The sequence below is a fragment of the Ursus arctos genome, unplaced genomic scaffold (genome assembly GCF_023065955.2).
Source record: "Ursus arctos isolate Adak ecotype North America unplaced genomic scaffold, UrsArc2.0 scaffold_16, whole genome shotgun sequence".
In the NCBI taxonomy this organism is placed as follows: domain Eukaryota; kingdom Metazoa; phylum Chordata; class Mammalia; order Carnivora; family Ursidae; genus Ursus; species Ursus arctos.
The window spans coordinates 10,833,527-10,851,985 of record NW_026622830.1 but is presented as its reverse complement, the minus strand read 5'-3'; the positions used below and the strand labels follow the sequence as shown (position 1 = coordinate 10,851,985).

General features: G+C 58.0%; 1 protein-coding gene across 4 annotated transcripts in view; it reads right to left on the bottom strand.

The window, feature by feature from the left end:
• RIPOR3 (RIPOR family member 3) overlaps positions 1-18,459 on the bottom strand; it is a 74,372-nt gene that overhangs the window by 14,408 nt on the left and 41,505 nt on the right. For 3 of the 4 annotated variants that reach the window (XM_044385901.3, XM_048222113.2, XM_026503725.4), the window contains 9 exons: positions 15,513-15,631; positions 6,816-6,962; positions 3,707-3,785; positions 2,160-2,183; positions 1,789-1,842; positions 971-1,120; positions 725-788; positions 343-386; positions 21-146 (listed from right to left, as the gene is read on the bottom strand). In XM_044385901.3, the coding sequence (XP_044241836.2) occupies positions 21-146; positions 343-386; positions 725-788; positions 971-1,120; positions 1,789-1,842; positions 2,160-2,183; positions 3,707-3,785; positions 6,816-6,962; positions 15,513-15,631 (807 nt within the window). The remainder of the gene's footprint in view (positions 1-20; positions 147-342; positions 387-724; positions 789-970; positions 1,121-1,788; positions 1,843-2,159; positions 2,184-3,706; positions 3,786-6,815; positions 6,963-15,512; positions 15,632-18,459) is intronic. The other variant, XM_044385900.3, reaches the window with a different exon arrangement.

The following is an 18,459-nucleotide window of genomic DNA, read 5'->3' as shown; positions in this document are numbered from 1 at the left end:
GCCTCCCAGGCCCCACCCACTTTGATCTCGAAGTTCTCGTGCAGGGTGGGGATGAAGGCCTTCTCCTCCTCCTCCCAGGTCTGGCTGTCGTCTGACTCGATCCGGCCCTTCAGCTTCCAGCGCTGGCGGCCCAGGCGCATGAGCACCTGTGGGCACGGTCCAACGAGGGCTAGGTCAGCTGCCCCAGGTAGGCACTCCCCCTTGCCACCTGCCTGGGGGCCCTCCCTGCTGGCCAGGGGTGGGTGGAGACAGAAACCCGGCTGGGACCCTGGTTCCCAGCAGCTCCCAACCCCCAAAGGCCTGGTGGGGGACCCTGAGGCCTGACAGTGGAGGTGGCCATACCTCATACTGGTCTCCGGGACAGAGGCGTGCGTAGCCCACCAAGCCTGGAACACAGAGACGGGCTCATCTCCTCTCTGGCCTGTTCTGCCCCTGCCCCATGGACCACAGGCCCTCACTGGGGGATCCCCTGCCCAAGAGGGGGTCCGCTTCAGGGAGGGATAAATCATCAGGATGGACAGTGGACAGGACTGGGCCCTCGTGTCCAACTCAGGGGACGGGACTCGGCTGAGGTCACAAATCCCATGAGTGGAAACCCAAGGTTTTGCCGGGACCCCTGGGATCCTGACCAAACCCCCACCCTCAGCAGAAGTCCCGGGGCCCCCAAGAAGGCCTGGGGCCCCCCCCAAGCCGCCTTCTGCCCACCCGCTCTCAGCTCTGTTACCTTTCATCCTGATGTGGAACTCTCCCAGGTGAACCTCCAGGGCCCCCTCAATGAGCCACATGTCCTGCAAAGCCCCACACAAGGTGGCTCACCGCCCAGCCCCGGGCTAGGTGAGGTGGGGGGAGGGGGCATGCAGATCCTGCCAGCCAGAGGCCCGGGGGCAGAGAGGGATGCTTCCTCGGGTTCCAGCGCCCCCCCCCCCCGCCCCGCACAGGCTGCCCTCCGCGGCCCCCACTGCCCACCCACCTCGGTGCACTCCTGCAGGCTGCGGCCCAGCTCCTGCAGGCTCTCTCGGGAGGCACGGCTGGGCGGGCACCTGGAGAAGGCTCTCTGCATGTTGGAGGCACCGTCCCGCAGGCGGCACTGGAGACAGTAACCCTCGAAGAGTTCCTCCACCTGCAGAGGCCGCACGCGCGTGCTGGTGGACGCTGTCCGTGCCGAGGCTCAGGGCCCCGGGCCTGCCTGACATGCTCACCCCCACGAGCGGCCACACAGCCCTGCGCTACTGGGCTAGCGGTCCTGGGTCCCCATGAACGCGAGCCCGGGTCAGGGACCACATTGCTCATCCGCTCTGTATCCCCAGCGCCTGGCAGCAGCCGACACACAGCATGCGGTAAACACTAGTGAACTGCATGGGTGCACGCATCACTTCCCCTCTCCCTGCCCAACTTTTGGGCTGTAAAACAGGGGAGGTGGGTTTGTGACACCCTGCCCAGCCCCTGGGCCACCAGGAGAGCAAAGCGAGGTCGTGGAAGAGCTGGCAGAGTATAAAGCTTAAAGGACTTGCTCTGTGACCTTGGGCCCATCCTTGTCCCTCTCTGGGCCTCTACTCTCCCATCTCTGCAATGGGCTGGTTGGACTCTGCCTTCTCGCCCTATAAGATGGAGCATGAGGTCTTTCCATTTAAACCCCACACTCCTGGGGACCCCAGCGCCCCCTCCCCCGACTCCCACCTCAGGGCCGAGCCCCTGCAGTCCCTGCTCCTCCTCAGCCTCTCCCCTGCTAACCCACAGGCGCTCCAGCACGCCCCTGCCCTACCCGTGACCTCCGGGAGGCAGGCTGACCTTGCTGATGTGAAACTCCATCTTCCGGATGTGCCTTTCCACAGAGCGCGTTTGCTTCTCCCGGAAAAACAGAAGGTGCTTTAAAAGTAGCCTGGGCCACCCCCCAGCCCCCAGCCCCAGCCCCCTCCTCCAGGTCCTAACACACAGAACTTGGCTCAAAGCCGGGCCAGCCCCTCACCATCCTCAAGAAAGGCTCATCATTGAACGCATCATTGAACCTTTTCCCCCATTTGTAAAGTAGGGAGGAAACCCAGGTATCCCTCCTGCAGGATGGCCCGAGGGACGAAATGCGAGCAACGACATTGGTCCCTCTCCCAGCAGGGCCCAGCCCTGGCCCACTTACGGCTCTGCAGACAAAAAGTCACACTCACCTTGTCCAAGTCATAATAGAAAGCCTGTGAGGGAGAAGAAGGGGGGGAGGGACGGGGTATTAGGGCTCCAGGTGCTCCTCCGAGACCCATGAGGCTACATCCCAGGGGCACCTGAACTCAGGTGACAGAAAGCCAGCAGCCACGCCCTCCTGCGCGGCCTGCAGTCAGTGGCCTGGTCCAAAACCCCGGGGGAAGAGCGATACACACGTGCGCTCTGGGTTGAGGCCATTCTCAGCCTGACTCTGTTTCCCAGCTGTGTGTCCCAGGCCAGTTACCCCACATCTCTGAGCCTCTGTCTCCTTGTGTAAAATGGGGTGGCCATTGCACATACACCCACCCCATAGGGTTGCCATGACAAGGACGAGGTAAGCCCTCAACAAAATGGGGACCGTTGCGGTCTGATTGATTAAGGGGTGATTTTGGCCAGAAGAACTGAGGGAGGGTACCCCCACCCCAGGGAGGGGTTCAGGCTTGGGAAAATGCAGATCCAGACGGGTCCAGCCACGCCAGGGGCCAGGGGGCAGCCAACGAAAAGAACATATCAACTGGGCAGACCGTATGAAGGGCCAGAGAGTAACTACTTTTGGCCTTGGGGGCCGCGTGGTCTCTGCCGCGTGGTCTGCACGCAGCCACGCACAGCACGGCAGTGTCAGCCACGGCTGCGTGCAGAGAAACTATTTCCAAACGGGCCGTCGGTTGCCCACGTAGCTTGAATCACCCTGCCTGACCCGGGAGGATTTTCCACGAAGTCAGAGATTCGCTAGAGAGAGAGCGGGACGTGCGACAGTGGTAAGTTGCAACTTCATCTTTCTAAGACGACTGTTGACCGAAACCTTCTGTCCGCGTTTGTGTGTTTATGTGACCAGGGAGAAAAATAGGGAAAGAGAAATGCTAGATTGTCCTCAGGGGTTAAATAGGGTGGGACACTGAAGACTGGGGAGGAGGGGGTGTCAAGCAAAAGGAAAGGTGGGTTAAATCCCCCCTAAAGTGTCTGTTTTCCCACATATGCATTTATAAGAAATTGTACGTGTGCACTTGTGAAATTAAGACTCCACGTAAGCTATAGAGAAATAAGAAAGTTCTCAAGCCTTTTCCTGGAAGGAAGAAAAACTGCACAGGAAGCTGAGAAGCGGCAGCATCCAGGGAGACAGGACCCCAGGTCCCCAGCGTGGCCACCCCTTCCCACACCTCCGCGTGCCCACCTATGAAATGGGAGCAGCGAGACCGCAGGAGCCTTCATACGCTGGCCTACCGTACGGTTACTTCTAGAGCCAGAGTGGAGGTGAAGTGCTGGACCGTGAGGGGGAGGGGGAGGGGGGCAGGAGAGTAGGGGGAAGGAGGGTAGAAGTTTCTAACTGTCTGTGAGGTTAGATCTCTCAGGGGCCAAGTGAGGTGAGTTCATCCCAAAATAAAACAGTCCATTCCTTAGGCCTCTGAGCTCTGAGACTGAGATTTACACCCTTGATGTGGGCAGGGGGGTGAGGGAGAGTCCATTTTTGCACCCCACCAAGGCTGCTTGGGTGGGAAGGGGCAGGGAGAGGTCTCACCAGCCTTGAATTCCTGCGGGTGTCCTTGTGGCGACCTGACAGGTAGTCCAGCTCGGCCTGCTGGACGCACAGATACTCCCTGCGAGGACAACGAGGAAGAGGAGTTTGCCAAGGAACAAGAAAAGGAAAAGAAACTGCCAGATGACCAGTGTTCTGGAGTGGAGGCAGCCACAGCTGCCAGCAGGAACGGCGGTGGTTCTCAGCGGGGTCAGCGGTCCTAGGGGCAGAGCCATTCCGCCCACTGGAAGCCTGGCCCCAGCTCGGTCAGGCTCCAGACCCCACATGCTGAGGGCACAATCTCTCCATTAATTCACCAAATAGCCGCACAAGCAGGTTTTACTGTTATTATACCCATTTTAGAGATGGGCAAACTGACCCTCAAAATTGGCAAGTAACTCCGCCCAGAGTCACAGCAGGGAAGAGGCCGAACCCAGATCTAAACCAGGCAGTCATCTCCATTCTCTTCGCCCCAGCCCATGCGGAGGTCAGCAAGAGCACGCCTCCCTCACCGACAAAGGCAGGCCATCCTGCTGTCTACATGTTTAGGACCAAAGACCAGAGAGGGGCTGGAAGACCCATCCTGGGAAGCACAGAGAACGCTGTGGGCCTGGAGGGGACCTTTCATGTTCTTTTCCAGCTAAAGCGCCTTAGACCTAAAACCTGAGGTCTGGACTTGGGGGCCAGGGTGAGGCCCCATCCTGCTTCATCACAGATTTACTGGACCACCCCAGGAAGGGGACTCACCCTCTCTGGGCCCACTTACACCACCATCTGCCAGGCCACTGCTCACTTAGGGGTTGGGCTCCCCGGGTAGAAGGGGATGCTGTTGAGTGAGCCCAGACAAGTCCCAAATGTGTGGTCCTTAGGACTCAGCAGAAGCAGTCCTGAGAGATGAGCCGCTTAAAGATAGGCTCAGGCACACACCCCAGCTCCCACTCCGCACCAGCACTGGGCCAGGCATGCAGTGTGCATCGTGGGCGGAGGGCGACAGATGCCCCCTGGGCAGGAGTCAGGACCTGGCAAGTGAGGGAGGCGACATTTACCCTTAACCCCAGGAGGAGGGGGGAACAGAGGGCAGGTGGGCACTGGCCCTGGAACCCCACTCCCTGCTTCCTGGCTGTGGGACCCTGGACAAGTTGCTTCCAACTTTGGGACTCAGTTTCCTCTCCTGAGGAGGGGAGGAGGTTAGGAGATTCTCTGGTAGCGTTCTTCAGGGGTTCAAGGACGTGATGTGTACAAAGCCCCAAACGAGCCACAGCTGCTGCTGTTATTATTATTAATCAGTGAGGCACGAAGAGCAGGACAGGCATCCCAGCGGGAAGGAGCAGCGTTTGATTCAGAAACTGTGCATGTGTGCTGATCCAGGGATATGGGCGACTGGCAGCCTGCGGAGACTCCCCACCGCCCAGGAGCCGCTCAGGAGAGCCACGGCACAGGCATATGGAGGGAGATGGCACATTCGGGGGAACCGGTGAGGATGGAGAGTGAATAATAGAAGAAAAGTCTAGAAAGGTTGAAGGTCAGAAAGGACCCTGAATGCCCTCCCAAGGGCAGTAGGGAGCCATGGGAGAGACTTGAGCAGAGCCTGGCGGCAGGTGGAGAAGGGGTGGGTGGGGGCGGGGCTGGGACAGCAGCAGGTGGCTGCTGGGAGCCAGAAGGACCCTGAACTGCGCGTCCAGGCTTGAGAGGCTACTGGTAGCAGCCCCTCCATGTGACTTGCTCTTGGGGCAACACTACGCTTAAGCCAGGGCCCTGACCTCTCCTGTGAATCTCAGGTTTGTGCCCCGACTACCTCCTTTCAAATCCCTCTTCACCCCCAGCCCCTCCCTCAGTAAATCCTCTCTGTTCCACCGTCAAAATGTATCCTGAAACTGACCCTGTGCCCTGACCGCCCAGCTGCCACCTGGCCAAGTCCACTATCGTCTCCCGCCTGGGCCCTTGCAGTCACCTTCTCACCGGCCTCCCCCCTCTTCTGCCCTGGCCCCCTGCAGTCCATTCTCCACATACAGCCAGAAGGATCTTATTAAAACCAAACTCAGATCACGTCCTTCCCCCACGTGGAATCCTCCGTGGCTCCCAGCCCTCCCCCAGAGTGAATGCTGTGTGCTCACAAGGCCCCACATGATCTGGTCCCCAACATCCCCCAGACCTCCTCACCCCTCCCTCCCTCTCTCAGCTCCCAAGCTGGCCTGCTCACTGAGCTCCTAATGTTCTAATCATGCTCCTGCCCCAGGGCCTTTGCACATGTGGCTTCCTTGGCCTAGAATGTTTTTTTCCATTATCTGGTGGGCTCACTCCTTCACCCCTTTAGATTTTTGCTCAAATGTCACCTCCTGAATGAGGACTTCCTTGAACCCCTTATTTAAAATCAGCCCCAAGCCTTCTTACCCTAATTTGTTTTCCTCCACGGTATTTGCCACCACCTGACTTACTCTGTATTTTGTTTATTGTCTGTCTGTCTCCCGTTAGGAAGCCCCATGGCAGCAGGGGTTTCTGTGTGTGGCTCACTCCCACGCCCTGTGCCTAGCGCTCCATAAGCCTTCAACCAAAAGATGTGGCGGGAGTGACTGAATCTTCTTGTCCCGGCCTCTGCCCAGCTAACCAGTCCAACTCTCCTTCACTCACATCCAGCCACCCTGGCCTCCTGTCCTACACACTTCTACCTCAGGGCCTTTGCCTGTGCTGTTCCCTCTGCCAGGGATGCTTATCTCCCAGAGGCCAACACAACCATCTGGAGCTCCTCGGTGAGTCTCCCCGGTCACTCTGTCTGATAGGCCTTCCACATGCTGCCTCCCCATCACCTTCCTCACTGCACTCAGGGCTGCCGGGAGTTACGTTATTGATCGTGTCCCTCCCTCGTTGCTGTCTCCCGTCTACACCATAAGCTCCATGAGACCAGGGTCCTCCGGCAGCCTGCACTGCGCCCCTAGAGCCCAAGGACAGGCCCGAGTGTGGAGCTGCACCCAGGACACAAATAATAGGCAGGAGCTGGCTCCCTATGCGGCCTCTTACAGATAAGACGCAACCGCGTTCTTCAGGAAGGGGCCCGGAGGAGAAGCGAGTGAGGACAGAGAACACACATTTTAAGGGCAACAAACGGGGTCCTTACTTGAGGCCTCTCTTGAGGGCTTCAAAGATCTTCTTTACTTGCTGCGGCTTGGGGTCCGGGCAGACAGACCCCTTCCGCAGCGTGCCGTACATCTTGGAGGCTTTTGCAGGCATTCGAGACCTCACGGAGTTCCCGTGGATGGACTTCCTGTGAGAAGGGAGGAGGGTCAGAGCAGGGATCTTAGACAGAGCCCTCCCCGGAGGGCAGGCACTTTGGGATCAGAGGTCAAACCCCAGGCTGTCAGGAGGCCTGGCTGAGTCCCATCCCATCGCCACCAAGCTGTGTGGTCTCAGGAAAGACCCTCCGGGCCTCAGTTTCCTCATCTGCAAAATGAGGGCTTGCGTTTGAAGATAAAAAAAAGACAAAGAACCTGACCTGAGAAACTAACACAGTGAGAAATACATTCAGGCCACCCAAAGGCCAATGCTTTCTGCTCAGTGTGCTCTGTCTACACAGGCAAACAAGTCAGGTGGCCAGATCATAGCCGGGCACCTGTTGGCTTTGTCTGCCCAGGATCCAGGCCCTTGCCTTTGGAAATACCACCTCTGCTGTCCTCTGGGGCACCTCCCTAACTCTGCTCTTTATACTGGTTTTAACTCATATAGTGGTTTGGAGGGAGTTAGCCTAACAAATCACCACACACACACACACACACACACACACACACACACACACACAGCTGCACACACATACACAGGCATTTGGAGGCAAACACATGTCCCAGGGCTGGGTTAGTCAACAGACTCCACTCCCCTGGCTCAGGGAGAGACATGGGACACAAGTCTGGCCAGTAACCCTGCCTGGAGTTTGGTTCCAAAGTCACAGGCAAGAAAAGGTTTCTTTCTTCTGGCATTGCTATTCAGGGGGCACAGACACCTGGAACTGCCAGCCATGTCCTTTGCATCATGTAGGGAGAATGAAACCAATGCAGGGAGAAGCGGGTGGAGGTGGGCCAAATCCACACGACTATGAGTTCCTGGATCCAGCTATGCCTGAAGCGAGACCTGCCCATGGAATTTCAGTTACGTGAGCCAGTTGGTTCTCTTTTTGCTTAAGCCTATTGGAGTTGGGGGCGCGGACTGAATGATCCTAAGACCTGGTATCTCCCGGCAGTGACAGCTGTGTCTCTCAGCCCTTGAGGGATACACCAGCGTTTCAGGATTGACTGCAGTAGTACAGGGTGCGGGTACCCTTGTCACAGTACAGGGCTGGTTTCACGGGCGTCGGAGCCCCTTCTAGAGTCCTACGATCCTATGCCTTGTCCACTATGTGCAAGTCCAGAGCGGCTTCACACTCCCCACCAGGCGCGCTTCAGTCCATCCTCTAAAGGCTCAGCCTCTAAAGACACTGTTTTCCAGATGCCCCTACACCAGGTGCGGCTTCAGACTCCCTTCTCACGGAAGAAACAAGGGTGGAAACGACACTCAAACTAACATCTGGGTCAGTTTCTTAAAGGAGCAGCTAGCCTTTCTTTCCAACTTCCTCCCTCCCTGTCTTCCTCTCAGGGGCGCTAAGGAGCCAGCTTCAACCTGTGCTCTAAGGAGGGCTAAGGGGGGGGGGAAGAGAGTGGTGCGGGGATGGGGGAGGAGAACAGGGAGAGAGAGAGAAATGTTGGGGGAGGGGGAGGAGAAAGAGAGAGAGAAAGGTGGGGGGGGAGCATGCACGAAAGTGGGAGGTGGGGAGGGGTGCAAGGGAGAATAATCAGTCTTATTTAAGTCCCTGTATTTGGGGGAGTTTCTTTGTCAAAGGAACGTCACCTCTACCATAATGCCATTACCCGAGCCTAGTTACTTCTCTGTTACATGGGAAACAGGAGACCCTGAATCAGAGAGGGGAGCTGCAGCTCAGACATCTGGCACAACGGAGGCAGTCGGTGCTTGGCAAGTGTTTGCCACTGTTAGAATCATCACATCCTATCCGTGTCATTCCCTGCACCCACAGCCTGGAAAACAGTAGTGCTCAGTCAATCCTGAGCTGAACGGAACGAGGGAAATACAGCGTGACGTGGGGACTAGAGAGCAGAGACGTCCGGGAACCCAAGGCACTCAGCTGGACCTCAAAGGAAGAACAGGACGAGGGGTCAGCCCCAGGAGGGTGTTCTGAGTCGGGGGACAGAGTGAGCCAGGGAGGAGAGGAGCCATCCAGTCTGTGTGTGACGGTGGGAGCGCAGCAAGGAGCCAGGATTGATGGAAGCAGGGCAAGAAGATGCGGGTGAAGCTGGATATGGGGGTCCCCCCTGCCTGGGGGAACTTACGATGGGTAGACGGTCAGCTCCCCAGCCTCAAAGACCTCGAGGACGACAACGGGGGAGCATAATGATGGTGCACGGACAGAGGTGCGCTCTGAGTGTCCACGGCTTCCCGTGCCTGCTAAGGGCTTTATATAAATACTGATTTTAACCCCGTTGCAAGCTAGGGAAACAGGCTCAGAGAAGTCACTTGCCCCGGACCATGTAGGTGGCAGAGCTGGGACCCAAACCCACACCTGGGCAGATTCCCAGCCCGGGAGGTGAAGTACCCGTCTGGGAGCAGGTCCTCAGGGTCACCTGGAGGACCTAGGCTTAGGTCACTGAGCCCTCCTCCGACCACAGTTTTGGGGTCACCGGGTCTGGCCTGAGAATCTGCATTGCTAACACGTTCCTAGGTGCTGCCAATGCTGCTGGTCCAAGGACCACTGTCTGAGGGGATTCACTATCGGCTCCACTCGGGGGACACCCTCCTGCTGGAAACCCAGGTATGCCTCTCTCCCTGGGAGCCCTGTAGAGTTTCCTGCACTTTTGAGACCTCAGATCAAGGGTCCCGGACTCATGCATTCATTCAAACACTCACAGAGCAGGGCTTTCCTTGAGTCAGGCACTGTGATGGGAGCCAAGAGGCCCGGGTCCCACCCTCGAAGGCTCTCGGTCCACAGGAAGAGAGGAGGATTGTGGTCTGGAGAGCCAGGCAGGGGGCAAGCGGCACACAGCTCCAGCTCCCTCGGCAGGTCTGAGAGGAGCTCGCAGGCACCCCAGGAGGCTCAGCAGGCAGCCAGGCTATAGATCCAGCCCAGCCAGACACTGCACGGTCCACACACACGTGCGCACACGTGCACACGCACACGCGTGCACACACATACACCTGCTGCTGACTCCAGAGAGAGGAGCCGTCCCGGCCTCCCCTCTGGCTGCGCTCCCCCCACCCGCGGTTGTGCACATCACAAACCAGCAGCTGGAAATAGAGATGCCAGGCCCTGCCTGAGCGCACTGACAACAGGGTCCCGGAGGATATTGCCGCAAAGACGGATCCGGGAGGATCGGGGGCCTCGCCAACCTGGGGAGCCTATACTGTCTCGTGAGACACAAGCTCCTGGTCAGCCGCCCATGTTCCAGTCCCAACCCGAGGTCACCATTACCTAACATACTGGGGCCTCAGTTTCCCGATGTGTAAAAGGGGGTAAGAAGAGTGTGTACCCCATGGTACAGTCACGAGACAGTCCTTCATTCAACAGATATTCCCTGAGCACTGACTGCACACCAAACACCACTGTAGGGGCTGGAGGTAAAACAGTGACCAAAACAGACAAAACCCATGTCTGTGAGCTGCCAGGCCAGCTGGGCGGGGGACCATGGGACAGCCAGCGCAGGCTCTGGAGCTAGATGCCACGGTCTCTATGGTAACCCCACTTACAAGCTGTGTGACCTTGGCCAAATTATTGAACCTCTCTGTGCCTCAGTTTTCTCGTCTGTAAAATGGGCACCAGACAAAGGGTGGCTACGTGAGAATCGCGTGAGTTAAGAAATGGAAAGGGCTTTGAGCGGTGCCCGGCAAAGGGTAAGCACTGTGTAAGTGTCCGAGTTAAGTAAGATAATGAACACCAGATGGTCCTTAGTGCTGAGGGCAAAAATAAAAGCAGGATGAAAAAATGACATGGGGGTGAACAGGGAAGGCCCCCCCAGTCAGCCCTGGGCACCAAGCCTGGTACACCCCCACTGCCCATCCCTTACCTGCTTTTGCTGTTATTCATACGTTATATGTCAAGGTACACTTTGGGAGGCCGCGAAGGGACTGTGCTCTCTCCTCCCTCACCCTGCCTGAGGCCACATCACCCACCTCTCGGAACAGGCCCTGCACAAAGCGGACATCTCCGGGCAGGCAGAGACGGCCGGTCTGCTGCCTTCAGGGAGGAGGGTTCCAGACAGGCGAGGGGCCCTGGCCGGCGGGCGGGCGGGAGGCAGACAGGCAGGCGGGGTTGGCAAGGAGCCCTGCTCACCTGCCAGCTCCCAGGGGTCCACAGTCCCCAGGAGGTAGGTGCCCTTGGCCGGGCCCCGCTTCCATCTACCTGGCTCCCGGGGAGGCTCTGAGTTCAGGGCTCTTGTCTGAGGTTCCGCAGGGCGGGCGCGGTGGCTGCTCTGAGTGCTGGACGCCTGTGCCTCCTTCGGGTGGCGAAATCAGGCTGCGTGTCTGGCCTGGTGACCCAGCTGCCGGGGGAGGGAGCAGCCTCTGGGGGCGGATGCTTTACCAGCTCGGGGAGGACTCAGTCCATATGAAACAGCCTCTGGCATCCCAGACAAGCTTCCAGACAGGCACGTGCCACCCAGTGGCCGCCGCCCTCACGTGAGGCCACCGGGACTGTCCCTCTGCCTGGGGTCGTCGACACGCACTTCGGTGCACAGCTGCTGCAGGTGTGGGAACTGGAGGCAGGCGGGACTGGGAGCGGCCACGGGGCAATTATAGGACCAACCGCACACGTCTCAGACCAGGACCCAGGGCGCTGGCGGTGTAAGCTAACCTCTTCTCCCGCGTCTGGTGGCACTGGGTGGGTAGAGGGGGTGAGTAACATGCACAGGGCACACACAACAGTCAAGCCTCACGAGGGCTAGCCTGTCCTTACACAAGCCTCTGAGGTGTCGCCCTCTCTACAGTCAAGGAAACAGGGGTTCAGTGACTGCCTCTGGCCGCAGAGTCTGCACCCCTCACCGCTCCTCTTTCTCCAGCCTCCTTGCCTCGAAAATCAAAGGCTATAGCTCAGTTTTCACCCCCACATGCCCCAGCCATCCCAACAGCGGGATGCCCAAGGTGGCCAGGACAGTGGCTCCTAGCTCAGAGGGGTGCCCTCCTGACGGCCTGGGGGAGAGCTGACCTGGCTGGGGAGTGGCAGGAGGGGGTTAAGAGCAGCCATGCCTGTGAATTGGGGCAGAATGGGACAGCATCAGGGCCTGGCCCCCTTCTTCCTCTCCCCACCTTATTACATATGGCCTTATGTTATAATATATAATATACGTAGTAGATACGGCCTTGTAATAGCCATCATTCACACCTTAGTATAAAATTTCCCCACCAGATAGATCACTTCCTCAAGTGAATTCTTTGGTTATGGAATAAAAAGCCATGGCCAGAGTCAAAGGGGTTTCAGGTGCCAGGACAGGGGCGAGGGTTGGGGACAAAAAAGGCATCCACGAGCCTCGATCTCCTGCTCTCCTATCTGAGGTTATTTTTGCCTGCCTGCCTCGGCAATGTGGCTGTGCTGCAGCCTGGTTGGATTACCTGAGAAATAAGGCCAGAAGGTGAGGTCTGAAACCCAATCTAGGCCATCCAGGCGCAGAGCCAAGGGTCCAGACTCCTGGGAGTTGGACAGAGACAGGAAGTTAAAAACTTCCCTGTGCTGCTTCCCTGTCCTCATGGGCAGCTTTTTCCTCACCCATGGGCAAGGGGGCCGAAGAGACTGAGGCCAGATGGTGGTCACTCAGGGACCTCAGAACCCACCCAGGCTGGGAGTTTTCTGGAATTCCCTGAGTGGGGGATCCTCCAGGAGAAGGAGCCCCCAGGAGAGGTCTGGCCATCAGGGTCACCTTTCTCGAACCAGGACGCAGGCCTTGCAGGACGTGATCTTGTCCTTGCTGATGGCCAATGAGCCTTCATGGGACAGGGTCAGATCCCCTCTGTCCTCTTCCCACTCAGAGTGCTGACCCCAGAAATCCCAGAGTGGGGCAGCAAGAGATCAGGGACCCACCTTGGGACATTATCTGGGCAGAGCTCCTGACTGGGGCCTGCTGGAACATTCCCATGGATGAAAGGAAATCCAGAGGCCCCCAAAGGCCTGGCAGGGGGAGAGCTGCAGGCAGGACCAGGCAAGAATTCCTAAGACCCAGTGCAAAAGAAAAGCGGGGCCCCTTTTTCAAAACGTATTAAGGATTTCAAGGAGGCAAGAACAGAGCGTTTCATCTGAGTTCGGGGCCCTGGTGAGCACACACGTGGCACACTCATGCAGCCGGCCTGGGCCGCAGTGTCTGTGGAACCCCACCACCACTGCCCACCACTGCCAGACCACACGAACAAAGTCCCCAGGGTGCCTCTGTGTGAATTAGAGAAAGGTCCCCGCCAGGTGGACCAGCTGCACGCCAGGGCCCAGAGCTTGGGAGGGTTGCATGGCTGGATGTCCTCTTGCCTGGGTGACCCGCACAAGTGTCCTTAGCAGCCCTGATTACAGACCCCATGGGGTGGGGGGCCCTGAAGAAGCCCAGCAGAGGCAGCTGGGGAGTGGTTCCATCAAGGAACATCATCATTCCCTGGCCAGTTTACTTAGCCCCTCCCAGCAGCACTTATGGAGTGCCTACTGTATGCCTTCCTCACAATGGTATCCACATTTTCTCCTCTTGGAGGCTGGGAGTGGGGGGGAACTGGGCACTCACTCCCTCTGGGAATTTCCGTTTCCGGTGCTTCAGCCCCTTCAGAGGCTCCCCTTGCACTGAAGATGTCCTCACCGTCTCCCGCAAAGCCCTGCAGTTCCCTCTCTCACTTCTATCCCTCAAGACAGCCACACACCCCCTTTCTGCACTGCAAAGCTCATCCCCACCTCAGGACCTTTGCACTGGCTGCCTTCTCCACCTGGAAGACTTCCCCAGCACTGCCCGCTTTCTGCACGAAATAGGCAACTTTTCTCTCTGGCCTTAAATGTGCCGCTTCCCCACTGAGGTACTCCTCTGAGACCCCTGCTGCCCTCGCACAGCCCCGTTTTAATTCTCTCACAGCACTTGCCACCGGCTGAATCCATCTTGATTACAGTTGGCTTCTTGTTCGCTGCCCTGACAGGAGGCAGGGCCTGGGTCTGTCCCCAGAGCCTGGGACTGGGCCTGGGCCAAGTAGGTGCTCCTTAAATATTTGTGGAATGAATTAGGGATTCCTAAGGGTGTGTCCAACTGGGACACTCCAGAATTGCAGCCCTGAGATGCCACTCCTCCCAGGCACATGCTGGAACTAAGCAGCCAAGAGACAAGAGGGCAAGCCGGGAGGGACTGACCTCAGGGACCAGGCATCATTGGAGGTCAAGCGTGCAGCTGTGGGACCCCAGGGAGGAGCCGTAGGACGGCCTGGTCTGGGGCTCAGGTGGTCCACCCCAGGATATGGCAGTGAAACCAAGGCCCAAAGGAGATTAAGCAGCAACTGGCCAGGTAAACAGGGGCGGGAAGAGAGGCCCAGGTGGAGGGCACTGCCTGCACTAAGGCCTGGAGGGGAGAGAGGTCCATACGGCAAAAGCAGAGGATGAGAAAGGAGGCTGGCCTGGGGCGCCTGGGTGGCAGAGGGTTAAGTGTCTGCCTTTGGCTCAGGTCGTGATCCCGGGGTCCTGGGATCGAGCCCCACATTGGGCTCTCTGCTCAGCAGGGAGCCTGCTTCTCCCCCTCTCTCTGCCTGCTGCTCCCCCTGCTTGTGCTCTGTCAAATGAAAAAAAAAAAAAAAAAAGGCTAGCCAGCCAGATCACAGGGAGCTATTTGTTAGGCCGTGTGAGGGGACTGGATTGTATTCCAGGTGAATGGGAACCTGTGCGGACTTCAGGCAGGAGAGGGCTATGGTGAGATCTGGTTGTTGACTGACTCACTGACCAACCAGGCTTGGAGCCCTGCTTGGCTGGGATTCCTGCCTGTCTACCACATTGGCTCCGACAGGCAGGTGTGTGGGCCCCTCAGAATGCCTGAAGGACTGCCCCACCCCCTAAGCCTACTAGCAGGACCAGGCGGTGGCCCCCAGGAGTGGAGACGACCCTCCCTCCTGGGGGTTACCTGCAGCTGGAGGAAACACATGGAGCAGCCATGAACTCGTGTCTAGAGGGTCTGCACTGACCCCAGGCCCAGCTCTGCAGAGGCTGCTGCACCTCCCTTGACGGATTTCCCACAAGCACCTGCCGAGCGCCAGCCTGTGCTGGCTGCTTGCTATGTGTCACCTCATTGTATTCTCCTGACAGCTCTGTGGGGGAGGGACACTCATGATCCCCATTTCACAGATGAGGAAACCGAGACTCGGAGGTGAAGTCACTGGCCCCAGGTCACAGAGCTGGGATAGGTGGCCCCACGTCCCACTCTGTCAAACAGGAAGAACATTCCATCCTAACCCCACCCCAGGAGGCTAAGTTCCAGGGCTGAACCTGCCTTGCTGTGTGACCTTGGGGAGCAGCTCCACTTCTCTGAGGGTCTGATAAGCTCAGGCCGATCGGACTTGCAGGACCAACTGAGATGATACCCGTTCGGGTCTCAAGGAAATTACAGGTTTCTCCCCGCACCCAGTGTCGCACGCGTACGCACGCACGCACGCACACGCTTGTACGCCTGCCCACGCACGCATGCGCACACACTGTGCTGGGCTGCAGACTTCGCTTGAGGGCGAGCTTCCGGGTCCCAGGCGGCAGAAGACGCACCAGCCCCGCACCGTCCGCCGGGGCAGAACTTACGTGAGCCTCCGGCTCTGCGCGCTGCTGAAGCCGGCGAAGGAGGCGCTCCGGCCCACGACCCCCACGGCCCCCGCGTCCCCGGAGGACAGGAACCGCAGCCTCACCGACATGGCCGTCACCTATGCGGGGAGAGGACAGGAGAGTCAGCCTGGTGAGTGCTGACCGCGGCCGGCTCCCCTCCACCAGGGCCCCCAAGGTCCTGTCTCCAGCCGACAGGTGAGAGAAGTGAGGCTCAGTGAGGTTAGGGAACCTGCCTGGGGCTAGTGGCAGGAGCGAGATTCGAACCGAGGTCTCTGTACTGTGCGCTCTGGTTCTTAATGCCTGAGCAATACTGAGCTCTCCAGCAGGGGGGAGTCTGCTCCTCCTGAAACCAGACCTGCTGACCTCCTCTCAGTTAACTCTCCTCTCTGCCCGGAACCCTCACCCCCCTCCATAAACCCTCCCTGAGCACTGTGTGCCAGACAGGGTGCTGGATACATGCACTGAGCAAGACAGGCAAAGCCCTTGCTCTCCGGGGCTCCCAGTCTGGCAGGGAGGCTGATGAGCTACCAGTTACAGTAGGAAGTCTCTAGCAAAGTGACAGGGAGCCCAGGTGGTACCTGACCTTGCTTTGGAGGAGGCGACCAAGTACTGAGAAGGAAAGGCTGAGGAGGGGAGACGAAGGAGAGGGGAAGGAAGAGTATCTGAGGCAGAGGTAACAGCATGGGCAAAGGCCTGGGGGTGCAGAGGACATGGTGTCATCCAGAAACAGAAAGCAGTGTAGTGGGTTGGAGTGTGACTCCAGGTGAAGCTGGAGAAGCCAGCAGAGTGCAGGTCTTGGGGGGGGCCTTGGTAACCCCAGGGAGGGGTTTGGTCTTGCAATTAGGCCGGGGTGACTGGGAGCCTCGAGAGGGTTTGAGCAGGAGTTGATAAAGCCCAACTCCACGGAGGCCAGCCTGCTGGCATCCCAGGCCTCCAGAATCCCCGACTCCATTGCCCTGTCCCCGACCCAGGCTGCAGTGAGGCCAGCCTAGAACCCTGGCTGTCTTTTCTTTTTTCCGAACCACCTCTGTATTGGAAAAATGCCATCACATCCCTTGGGAATACTGCCCAGTGTCTTCCAGCAGCAATGAGCGGAAGGTTCTCCGTATCTAACCTAAATCTCTGCAGCTAGAGTTTCATACCCTGTTCCTCAGCCAGGGTGAAGTCAGTCCCAGGATTCCAGGGACCCTGCCACCCAAGCCACACCTATAAACGGCACCACCTCCCTCCTATCCCTGCGTCCCCTCGTCCCCTCTCCCGCCAGCTGAGTCCAGTGTCCACGCCTTGGCTCATACTGGGGCCTCTCCCCCTGGAATAACGTTCTCTTTTGAGCCACATCTGTCCAGTGTCCCGTCCCGCATTTTGCATGTGGTCAGCCCCCAGGCAGCCCCCACAAGCCTTCTCCTCCCCCCATACGTCCCCCACCCACCCCACATGTGCTGTACCTAGGCGAGCACTGGAAACAAACCAACAAACAAAAACCAGACCCGGGCTCAAATCCAGCTGTGCCATTCACTGGCTCTGGGCCTCAGTGGTCACAGCTGCAAAATGGAAAGTCAGAGAAGGACCCAGGAGACAAGGCAAAGGGGACGCTCAGGAAGAGTTGGTTGTCTCAGTGCAGTTGGCTGACTGAGGCTGCAGTCCCAGAGGTGACGACAGAGGCAAAGGAGCCTGACGGGGTGGGGGAGCTGGTGAGTGTTTGCTGAGCACCCACTGTGCGGCAAGCCCCCGCACCAGAGACCCTCACATGCTGTATGTGGGCCTATGAACACCAGCCCTGGTGGGAGCCATTATCTAATGAGTGCTCGTTATGAAGCCGACCCGGCACGAAATGCCTTACGGAAATTATCTTATTAAATCTCCACAAGCCCTGAGGCATAGAAGCTATTGCTGACCTACACGGACAGATGAGAAACTGAGGCCCAAAGAGGGGACGAGACTGGCCCAGGAAGCCAGCGTGGAAGCGGCGGAGACACGTTTGAAGCTGAATGTGATGGCTTGCAGACACCAGCGCTCCTTCCTGTGGGTGGTCAGGCGTCACCTCTCTGAGAGATGCCCCAGCCCCACAAGGAGGTCCCACTGTCCCCACCTGGTCTGGGCTGCTGCCAGCCTGGACCAGCTCTCAGGAAGCCATTATTACATTCTCTGGAATTTTGGTAGGAATATTTGCACCCTGGATGTTGGCAGGTGCTACAGATTTGGTTTTTGGGTGCCCCCCCCCCGCAGGTTATTAAACATTTATCAGAACACCATTGCCCCACCACTATCAGTGTGAGCTCAGGGTGGCACTAGGAACCTTCTCAAACTCTTGAGAGCCCCCAGCCAAGCTGAGCAAGGGAACGAGGGGGAAGCAGGGAGGGAAATCACCAAGGTCACTGGCTGGCTGGGGGGGGGGGGGGGGCTGGAACACCCTTCCCCAACCCTCCCTGTCCACTAGTTACAGTGGACTGTGAATGGTGACTTCTCTGTCTCCCCCAGGGAGATCGACTTGCAGGTGGGACTGGAGTGTTCCCTGGTGCCTGGAAGATTCACAGCACATCCTTATGGGCCCAGAGAACAAGGCCTAACAGGCTGGGGCTGCTGTCCCCACTGCACCAGGCTGTGCAGCCCCCTGATGCCGGATAAACGGAAGAATAAGGATAAGAATTTCCACTAAGTGCTAGACTTCAAGGCAGGGACTGACAAACATTTTTTGTAAAGGACCAGATACTAAAGTTTTTGGCTTTGCAGGCCATATTCTCTTTGTCACAAGTCTTCAGCTTTCTTGTTCTGGCGCAAAAGCAAAAGCAGCCACAGACATTATTTAAACGACGAGCATGGCTGTGTTCTCGTGAAACAGTGCTTAGAAAAGCTGCAGCTCTTACTGAATGACCCTTGGGTGGCCAGCACTACCTCTGACCCCTGGCAGCCAGCACTCTGCCTGCTA